General features: G+C 36.2%; 2 protein-coding genes and 1 non-coding gene across 4 annotated transcripts in view; 1 reads left to right on the top strand and 2 right to left on the bottom strand.

Annotated features, from left to right (window-relative positions):
- Window positions 1–6,542, bottom strand: part of LOC104763859 — an 8,502-nt gene extending 1,960 nt beyond the window's left edge. The window contains exons 1-19 of the mRNA XM_010459405.2: window positions 6,235–6,542; window positions 5,986–6,057; window positions 5,709–5,871; window positions 5,494–5,568; window positions 5,292–5,407; window positions 5,031–5,145; window positions 4,806–4,934; window positions 4,350–4,397; window positions 4,093–4,247; window positions 3,791–3,991; window positions 3,412–3,697; window positions 2,611–2,760; window positions 2,182–2,523; window positions 1,904–2,053; window positions 1,531–1,606; window positions 919–1,046; window positions 632–826; window positions 222–362; window positions 21–155 (exon numbers count right to left, since the gene is read on the bottom strand). Coding sequence (XP_010457707.1) covers window positions 21–155; window positions 222–362; window positions 632–826; window positions 919–1,046; window positions 1,531–1,606; window positions 1,904–2,053; window positions 2,182–2,523; window positions 2,611–2,760; window positions 3,412–3,697; window positions 3,791–3,991; window positions 4,093–4,247; window positions 4,350–4,397; window positions 4,806–4,934; window positions 5,031–5,145; window positions 5,292–5,407; window positions 5,494–5,568; window positions 5,709–5,843 — 2,577 coding nt within the window. The 5' untranslated portion in view covers window positions 5,844–5,871; window positions 5,986–6,057; window positions 6,235–6,542. The remainder of the gene's footprint in view (window positions 1–20; window positions 156–221; window positions 363–631; window positions 827–918; window positions 1,047–1,530; window positions 1,607–1,903; window positions 2,054–2,181; window positions 2,524–2,610; window positions 2,761–3,411; window positions 3,698–3,790; window positions 3,992–4,092; window positions 4,248–4,349; window positions 4,398–4,805; window positions 4,935–5,030; window positions 5,146–5,291; window positions 5,408–5,493; window positions 5,569–5,708; window positions 5,872–5,985; window positions 6,058–6,234) is intronic.
- Window positions 7,214–8,710, bottom strand: LOC104739145. 2 transcript variants are annotated; one of them, XM_010459406.1, is made up of 4 exons: window positions 8,608–8,710; window positions 8,453–8,523; window positions 7,766–8,214; window positions 7,214–7,636 (listed from the first exon to the last, which is right to left on the bottom strand). In XM_010459406.1, coding segments are annotated over exons 2-4 (600 nt in total). In that variant the 5' UTR covers window positions 8,454–8,523; window positions 8,608–8,710; the 3' UTR covers window positions 7,214–7,486. The 2 variants fall into 2 exon arrangements, with proteins under 2 accessions (XP_010457708.1, XP_010457709.1); XM_010459407.1 differs by having other exon boundaries at window positions 8,390–8,523.
- On the top strand, window positions 8,793–8,864 carry TRNAT-UGU. The gene has a single exon. It is a non-coding gene; the product is annotated as a tRNA-Thr (tRNA).

The following is a 10,566-nucleotide window of genomic DNA, read 5'->3' on the forward strand; positions in this document are numbered from 1 at the left end:
ATATTGAGTGCAACTATTACCGATTCTAACAACTCGTTGACACTCAGAACATCTACTGGGTTAGTGTTTGCGGACAATGATGTTCTGTGGCCAGACTGACTCCCACTAGCCCCCGGGGAAATTCCTTCAAATGCCGCTATTTCTGAAAGCTCAACCTGAAAGATCCATCAAAATGCAATGAGAATGATTCCTAAAGCAAGTTTCTCCTAAAAGCATTTTACCTCTTCAAAAGCTGGAAGTTCTATTTGATTAAGAGGAGAACTAGGTCCTGGTGTATCCGTGAACAATTGTCCACCAAGCGGATGTGCATCATCTCGGCAAAACTCTGACTGAATTTCCTTTCTCAAAATTGACTGCTCCTCCTAAGAGCATTAAACAGAAAAAAAGAAAATCAGAACAAACGACTGAAGTTATAGCATGAAATGATCCAGCGGTTTATCCTACTTTATTTTGTTTGACTATGCCTACATATACCCACCACATACTGTAACAGGCTAATATTTTGACTGATAAGACCAGGAGCTAAACTCATAGTTATTCTGATGTGTTGAATATAAGGTCAAAAACTCTCTCTGTTCTAAATAACAGGACTATCTTGAATTACACCATTTAATAATTTTAAACTAGATACCTCTGATAATGTCTGAAATTTCGATGTAAAATGAGTAATCACGATTTCCTTCAGACGTCTATCATCTGCGACAATCACTGAAGAATTGAGAGCAGCACTATCATCTTTGTCAGATCCATATGCTTCTTCTTGTGGAAATCCAGAACATACCGCACGCAGTCTGATATCTTCTTCCATCACAAGATAAGGATCAACCTATTTAGGACATGACGAATTGCACATACAAATTAAAAACAAGAGATTTAGATAACTGGAAACAAACGGATGCTATTATACACAAAGCTCACCATTTGGGTAGTTAAAGATTCTTTGACAATTGGAACTATCTCCAGAATATTGGAAATCTTGGCACCAAAAATGAGCATATATGATGCAAATGTGAATAGAGATCTTCTACGAGAAAGCTGCATACCACCTTCAGAGTTATACCAGAAATCTATGTCAGAAATAATCTCAACAGAATGGGCAGTTCAGGACAGTTGAACTTAAGGTACTTCAGATGTCGCCTCATTGGCGTTTCAAAACTTAAGGTACTTTTACTGAACATGAAAGTAGTGTTTCAACAAAATATATTAATTTTCGGAGAATCTTGTCACAATATGTAGCTAAACTATAATGGAGTATAAAACGAACTAAAAAGCTAAACTATTATTCCCTTTGGTTAAAGTCCTTGCATCCCCGACTAGATGTGTGTTTATCACCCTATTGTCCTATCTTTATAGGTTCACAATATGAAGGCGAGAGACTATGTTTAATAATATTCACCACTATCAAAATCACATCGCAAATCAACAAAAATGGCATGGCATACTATAATGGAACTATGTAATATCCTAGCGAACAAAGTAGGTAATATTCTTAATGGACGGGAAAAGCATTAACCACAGTCTTTAACTCACCATCTTGATTCAATGAGAGATTTCGAAGAGAGAATGCCAGCTGAAAACACCGCACCAGAGCCATATGATTTGATCTCTGCTTTGCAACCACAGAATCATAGAAAAATTCACAAAATCAGAAGACCCTCCCATTAAATCTAGGTTCAAAAACAGAGTGTTGAATCTGAAAAACTCAAGATGTCCAGAGGTATGGTGGTATATCTAGAACTTTGAAATACATTACATTATCATAAGTATGAAAGAATACCAGCATTCCATCACCCTTTGGTATGATGGTATACCTAGAGCTTTAAATACATTACATTAAAGCTAGAGTACGCTGTAAACACGATTTATTGTCTTTTTTCGCTGAACATAAGATGCATCGACTAACCTTTGCCAATGAAAACAGTAAGGTGATTTGATACGTGCTGGCCATGGCTTCAAAATTTTCAGGGGCATTCTCGGTAGCAGTTGCTTGGATCCATATGGATGAAAGAAGCATGTTCACTTGGTGACTACTCAGTCGCAGCGAACATAATGACTGTAACAGCATAAAATCTCACTATAGTTAGCTTAGTAAATACTTTCAAATCGATAAGAAAGTGATAATTATTATAATTGGAGGGTGGGAGGGAGCCGCAAAGAAACGTAGGTTTAGAAAATTAATACCTTTATACCATCATCTACATCCATTAAGTTATCCAAAGACTGACAACTAAACTGTTGACTGGTGTGGTTTACATCTTTACGCAGTTCACCATTTAAGGAGTTCTCAACTTTTTCTTTCTCTTCCTCCTGTAAACTAATATTCTGGTTCCTTACAGTACAGGTTCCATCAACTGACAATATGCCAGGAACAATTTCTGAGGTTTCCTTTTGTGGATCTGACCAAGGCAAACGAAGATTTCGAAGAAGCACAACGGAGAAAATATTGTGTGCCTCGAATCTAGTCTTACAATCTGCATGGGACATCGCAAGGAGCAGTTGGTGAAACAAGGCATCCGGAAATACCTGGGACAGGCCAAGTAAATCTGTTAGAACAGAATAACTACCGGTAGTCAAATACAAAACAAAAGTTGCAGTAAAATATTCAATTACTTTCTTGTGGTAAGAAACATTTGGGACCACGGATACTATATTTGCAGCTCTGAGAACGGCTGATGCTGTGGTTCTAGAAAGCACGACATTAGTGGATATCGTCTCAAGAACCACTGCCAACATATCAAGAATGGGCCCGGCATCCCCAACCTTAAAAGCAAAACAAAAAATTAGCAAATATATGGGGTTTGTATAAACATGCAGACGGGAGGGGAAACAACAATATTACACCAAATTGCACTGGCTACCACAAGGAGTTTCAGGACTCAAGGTAGACCAAAACCACATACTGAAAGAAGACATAATCTATTACATAAGATAATAGAACCTGCATGGTTTCGAAAGTCTAATGTGATATACAAGATGGGGTATTGAATTAGTCTTAGGCTCTTAGCACACTACATATCAAATTGGTTTTGACACCATAACAAGAAGTCCATTACTTTCAAATGCAATGACACCATAATGGATACTGACAGCTGAACATGGAACTAATAATCACTGGCTATCTACTAACACCTTGACTAGGTAAGAACAAATTTAATTAGGACGGTTATGATTCCTAATATACAAGGCTACTGCTGTTTATCTAGTGTATTTTCCTCCACAGTCTAATATTTTCATACAAGCAAATCATATAATTTGAAGAACGAGTAAACTTGAAGCCTTGTTCGACTGTTGACAAATTTGTAAAGTTTAATATCTGGTGTATTAAGCCATATAATACACATGACGATACAAGCAATATTTGTGGGTAAGATCAGATCAAAACTCAAAGGAACAGAAACTAATCCAACTGACCTTATTTGAGAGCTCTGCCATGCAATTTTCTAACGCATGCTGGAGGTCTGAGTTCTGCTTTGTTTCATCAGCAGACACATCTGATTCAGCTTCATTTTGCAGGCATTTCCGCAACTGCTTAATCACGTCCGCTATTACAGCAGTCATCGCGCCTGAAGCCTGCTGCTTAGCATGTAGCACAAGGCATGTAGCTACATTAACCATGTTAATCTGAAGACCTTGTTGCTTCATTACATTTTTATGATCCAAGTGTTTGATCAAAGAAGATACCAACACATGACATTCTCTCCTGCATAAATACTTCTTTAGTCCGTTACCACATAGACAAGTTAGAAGTATACTGTAATGTCAGGAAAGATAGCAAATTAAATATATCATCTGACCTGATTCTTCCAGACGAGACTGCAGAAACAATAAAACAGAAGATGCAACTCCCTTCTGAGGGTTCCAGTAATCTCCACTGTCAAAAGCAGTCAAAAGCGGTTCCAGAACCCGACGAACAGTTGTAGTTTCCTTTGCTAATTTGGCTATATTGCAGAGGCAAACCATAGACCAGTATGAGGGGCTCTTCGAAATATCCCTGGATGGATTTAATGAATAAATTAAATAACATATAGTATAGATGATGCATTTCCAGTGGTTGTAAAAACTAGTGAATAAATCTTCACGGAGAAGCTTTACATGTTTTCCAACTTATAGTCAGTCACCGGATTAGGTTTGAAGGAAACCGTTTTACTCAGGTTGGGAATCTTCGTTTCTGAAATTTGACCAACTTCTTTGATGTCTTCTTGGCCCTTCTCCAAATCCATATAATTCTCCAGAATCACAGAAATAATCTAATTCAAGATGAAAAAAGGATCACAATCTAACTACAACGCAACAGCACTAGTATATCTATAGAACATGACCAGCAGAAGTTGAAGTGTCCGATGACTCACCTTATCCAAGTCTATTGATAGTTGGGAATGCTCACCAATGAAAGATACCTAGCAATTACTATTAATTAGTAGCGAAAGCTCCAAGTAGAAACAGGTGTGGACTTTGCACCACATAAGATGCAGCTCTAGGATGAAGGTCAAAGGTAAAATAGGATTTCAGTTAATGTGAAACTAACTAGTACAACTAAACAGGTCGACAATGAATTCTAGACTAGCTGAACAAGGACTAGCACCATGCTTAAAATGCTTTCTTGAACAAAAAAAAACTCATCAACAAGGGTGTCCGTTAACAGTTTTCAGATCAAAATTACAAGCTCAAGTAAATATAAAATACCCCGTCACATGTTGCACATATTCATAAATCTTAGGATATGTTTTGTGTAAGGAATGTATATCTAAAGGGCATGTTTTCTGTCAGTCAAAGAAAAGAAAAGTAAAGAAAAAGAATAGCATTACCATGAATGCCAAAGCCTGCATTCCTGCTGAACGTAATTGGAGTGATCTTTCATCATCCCCCATTTCTTGAGCAAGTTGACAAAGTTTAGGGATTAGACCTTCTAAGTTGAACATGTGGGAATTCTCAGTCTGTGTTTAAACAAATGTGTTACCATATGTACTGCTAGCTGGAAAAGTAGTTTGCGAAGAGACATGTAACCATGCCTCAAAAAATGCTAAATGTACCTGTAAACTTATAAAGTCAACAAGGGTATTGCAGCCCAAGATCTGAACTTCTTCCTGTCGTGTTTGCTCCAAAAGAGTTCGGACAATGCTTAGCAAACTACAAGAAAATAGAGGCCTACAAGAAAAGTTGATTGTTTCAGCGAAAACTCAAGCATTATTATTTTTGAAGATGTAATTTAACAAAAGCGAAAGATAATATACTAATTCTAAGTAACCAGATAATGCTGAGCCACGTATATCCTGAAGAAACTATTGACTTACATCTGCTCTTTACATGAAGAAAGCAGTTTCTTATAAATGCATAAGACAACTTTAACTGATCCAATATTTCCATTCCGCAATTCTTTGTAACATTTTTGCTCAAGGTACTCTGTAATCTGTCAAAGGAGAAGAAAGCGACACATGAGAATAAAATGGAGAAAAGTATGATAAGAAGAGATTCAAAAGGGAAAAATGCAAAAACCTTTGGGATTCGTAAAGGATTCCTTGACGCATACTCACAAAGCTTGCCAATTTTTCTATCATTTGGCTCAGCTTCCTGCCAAATCACAAGATGGGAAAATAATGTTGAAGCTCGTATCATTGGGAACCCATTCAACAAGTGTAAGAGTAGCCGTATGGCATGTCAATAAAAGAAACTAGAATCTCTGAAACAAGATATGAAAGAGATGAAGAGACCTGATTACGAGGGAAGATTTCAGCGAGCATTTTCTTGTAGCGTTTAACGGGATGCCTAGACCTTGCCCTCAAAGAAGGACAGAAGAAACAGAGGTTACCACAGGCGGGTAAAACCCGTCTGGACATAACCCCCATTTTCTTCTCCGCCTCAAATCCCCCTCCCCTGCAACATTCCCATATCATATTATTATATATCTTCAAACTAAACTTCGAAAGCAACAATTCTTCATTCATTGAAGACAACAACAACAACAACAACAAAGAAAAAGAATTGTACCCAGCAGCAGCAGGATTTGATGGCAAACCCTAAACTCAGTATCTAGCTACCGAGATCGCAATCCGCAGCACCCTGAAAAGCCAGCCAAAAGAAGAAGAAAAAAACAAAAGGTGAGAAATTTGGATGATGCGATCCAAGAGAGGAGAAAAAAGGAATCAAATTTAAGAGAAATTACGAAATCCAATCTCGAATTAATCAGAAGAAACAAGAAAAAAAGAGATAGAGATGAAGGGGGGAAAAAAAAATTACCAGGGAGATGGGAAAAGCCAGAGAGGCAGCTGAGAGGGGAGAAGAAGGCAAACCGCTCAGAGGAGGTGGCATCGCTCTTCTCTCTCTCTCTCTCGTCTTTTTATCATTAATTTATTTCAATCTCATATACTAAAATTTATTAAAATTCAATCCTTTCAAAAGTTCTCTCTCTCTCTCTTTCCGCCATTAATGTCGGAAAGTGTCAGTCCAGAAACCCTCTTAAACTACCAATCTACCCCTTCTGAATCCTGTCTGGATCCACCACTTCTTAATGTGATCAGTCTAGGATTCTTGTCATCTTGACCACTGTTCCTTTTCTTAATGAGTAGCTCGAATTGCAAATATCATTATTATCTTCTTCTTCTTTTTTTGCAATCATTATCTTTGATTGAACTTTTAAGACTTGGAAGTCACATGTATATTTTGGTTTGTTTTGGCTCATGTGAGAATATTACATGATCAAACCGAAAACTACAATTCTGTTATACACAATTTTTGGTTTCGTTAGAATGTCTCTCTGCTCCAACTCCAACATAGAAACGGTGTAGAAGATCTAATCAGACTATCTTAATCTTATAGTATCTCGCAATCAAATATGTCAACTGGTTCTCTAACTAATTAGCTATGTGCAAATCATACACTTATTCACATGAATTCTTCGATTCTAGAAATTTAGTCCGGCCTATGAACTACGAATGTAGACAACCAAACACAACAGAGAGTAGAATATGTCTCCAAAGCTTAAACTATTGTTTCGCTAGAGGATTAGGTGTAGGAGAAGATCAAGGTTATATACTACAAACATTGTCTATAGTCCTCTGGAAAGTAGAAACAGTTCATCACAGAGACAGGTTCCAAATTCCCTGCAACTAATCTACGCTTAAGCACAAAGTATTCCACGCTTATACTTGCTTCACATATAAATCAAAGTTGAAAAAGCTAACAAGCGTCGTAGAAACTGTGGAGTAGACGACACATATATGAGCAGCGTGGAACATTCTTCATTAAGAGTTAGAAAGGCTAAAAACGTAGCATCTAAAGCAAAGTCAGCTCAACCAGAATAGACTCTTCACAAACTAGTGGCCATAACAAAATCCTAAGAAAAATACCAGTCCCTTGCTTTTTTTCAGCAACTCCCCAAACAATTTGACACTTACTAGTACTTGGTTACACTCTTATCAGACTCTTTAACCTTCTTATGGTACCTATACAATGGCAAAACACCCATCATCTCTAGGAAAGTTGTGCCTCCCTAACGAAAATACTTCATGTTGAAACGTTCAGCCAGTTTCTGAGCAACGCCATCGTGGAGGAGTTTATCACACAACTCATACTTCTTATGATGTGTTAGCGTCGTCTCAGCTTGCTGTTTAGACAGCTTCTCCGCCTCCTCGAGCTGTTTCTGAAAAAACAGAAAAAACAAGAAAACACATTCACAAAAGCACCATAGTCCTCAACAACAAGAGAATAAAATACTCATCAAACAGCATCAGATCCCATGCCACTGAAAGAAAGAAGAAAAAAAAAGCACCTTGAGCAAAAAAGAAGCTTCAGCGGTATGTTTACGAACAAGCCGCTTCATTTTAACAGCCTTGTCGAAATCAGGATCATTAGGCTTCATCCAGCGAAAACGGATCTTTCTACCAGGCTTCTTTGGTCGATCACAAAACATGTCAGGATGAGCAGGAGTAGCTCTCACAAGCCTAGGCATTCCAACAACCATGAAAGGCAACTGAGTGACAGTGGCGATAACATTCTCTGCCATCTCTTTAGTCTCCATCTCAACGAGGACACCAATTGGAAGCTCCTTTGGACCCAACAAGTTTGGAACGAAGCTGACACTCTTGACCGTTCCGAACTGGTTCACAGCAGATTCAACAACGGGGACTGTGGCTAGAGGCGTGAGCTCGTCTATATACACAGTACGCTCAACTCTCTCTCGAAACTTGTCATACTCTACTTCTTCCGGAGTAGCCATCACTAAACCAAATTTTTTAGAAAAACGAATTAGAAACTCAGAGAAGCACCAAATTGATTCAACATCCGTCAACATAATCAAGTTGATTCGTAAAATTCAAAGCACCAGAACTCCTAAAGAAACATTCAAGGCGAAAAAATAAATCTAGGGTTTATAATACAGAGATGAAAATCAAACCAGATGAATAGCGAAATCAACCGAAGCATTGAAGAATCGAAGTATAGAGATCAAAGTATTAACTCTCAGGAAAATATCGAAACTGGGTGTAAAGCCGCGAAATGCGAAATGCGAAATGCGATGATCGTCTGGGCCTGGGAGAATCAAATAAGGAAAATGACTCAGTACCAAACCTAGGGATTACAAGCAAAAAAAAATCTAGGGTTACAAATAACTACCTCGATTACAAGCAAAGAGCAGCCGACGAGACCAGAGGATCCGCAATGGTTGGTTTCGGAGAGTGGTTTAGTATATAAGATGATTGAAAGCAGTCTCCTTCGGCCTTCGGGAATTGTCCCGAGAAAGGTGTAGATAGATCCCAGATATTATTTATATATTTATAATTGACGTTAAAATCGCAAAGGCCCGTATAGCTCAGTGGTAGAGCGTCAGTCTTGTAAACTGAAGGTCCGTAGTTCGATCCTGCGTGTGGGCACTTTTTACAAATTTTCCAAACTTTATAATATTATTCAAAAACCATAGATCTTTTTTTTTTTTTTTTTTTTTTGGGAAAATCATAGATCTTATTCTGAAAAATGAAAATCGAATGCGACTCGCTGTAAATCAATTTTTTAAAAGCCGAAATCTTTTTCGGATACTTTCGTTGGTCATAGCCGCAATGTTGGGGTGGAGTGTCCATAGTGGCTCACCACTTCGTCAGGTTTTGGTTTTTTTTTTGTGGCTGTCTTTTTCTGATATAATATTAAATCAAATTATATATATATATTAGTACTAAATATAAATTTGTTTTTTTAGCTAATTACTAAATATAAATGTTTAAACTGATGAAGTGAAATTTGTTTTGACCTAAACGTGCAACCAATCTCCTTGTGGTGGAGAGCATACTCCTTACTTCCCAACCATTTACAAAACATGTCTTTAACAAAAAAAGAATGATTCTTGCAATTGTCTCGTTTAAGAGTAACTGAATTATTCTTCATTACCTCCCAACCAGTTATCATATGTGTTGCTACTACTAAATGATAACTGGTTGTTAACTCACTCATCAGATTCAAGAATATAAATCCACGGTACTTGTTATTTTTTGGATAACTTACCTACCCTAAATCTGTAGTCAATTGATGAATTGAATCATCTCTTATATATTAATAGAGAAGCATTCTCATAAAAAAGTTGAGGTGTCGCGCTTACAGAGCTTTTGTACTTTTCTTAATAAATGTTTTTATTTTTCATACTTATTTACATAAATATGCAATTGAAATATTATAAGTCAATGTTTTTTTTCTATTAGTTTTTAAAAATGAAAGATTTAATCAACTATTAAATCTGAAAATATATTTAGTTATCATTTTCATAACCTACTTACTAATTAAAAGTAAATTACATTTCAAAAACAAGAAAAAAAATATTCATTTATTTATCACTTTTATCATTTTCTCATTGCATATTTAAACTTAGGATTAGTTTAAATTAAATCAATTAATTTAAAAATATTGTTTTATCTATTTAATGGTATAGTGATATAGATAATAATGTGAAACATAAAATATGTGAATTTTATTTTTAGAAACACAAAAAGACGTCAAAACTTTTACACCACCTTAAAATTTTTTTATAAGTTCAAATATTTCATGGGTGAAACGTATTTTACAGAAAATAAACGCAAATTTGAATAAACGAAAAAAACTTTACTTATAGATTTTGTTTTATACAAACGAATCTTAAATCTCAAATAATACTTTTACTCATAACATTTATGTAAATCAATTTATCTCGCACATAGTGCGGGTTGGTACCTAGTATGTTATTGAAGGTGTATCTAAGCATTTTTTTTTAAGATGTTCATTATTTTTAAACACATAAGAGAGACATGTAGCCGATAACTCGAACGCTGTTAGAAAAGCACATTACATTGCAGAAAAAATAAAACAAAATATGTTACAATTGTTTTGGTTATCTATCTTCAAAAGGTACACAAATCGATTAGATTGCATATTATTTGATAAGTTGACTCGACTTTTCCCGTAGTACTGTTTCTTGCTTTTTGTTTGTTTGGTAAAACGAAATAATTAATTAAATTCCCACCATAAAACAAAAATTAAGAATGTAGTAGTAATACTATAAACAAATTAATTTGATTCCATAAAAGTCATAGAGTTGTATCCTTTTAAAACCCC

This window comes from Camelina sativa, chromosome 14, assembly GCF_000633955.1.
Source record: "Camelina sativa cultivar DH55 chromosome 14, Cs, whole genome shotgun sequence".
Taxonomy (NCBI): domain Eukaryota; kingdom Viridiplantae; phylum Streptophyta; class Magnoliopsida; order Brassicales; family Brassicaceae; genus Camelina; species Camelina sativa.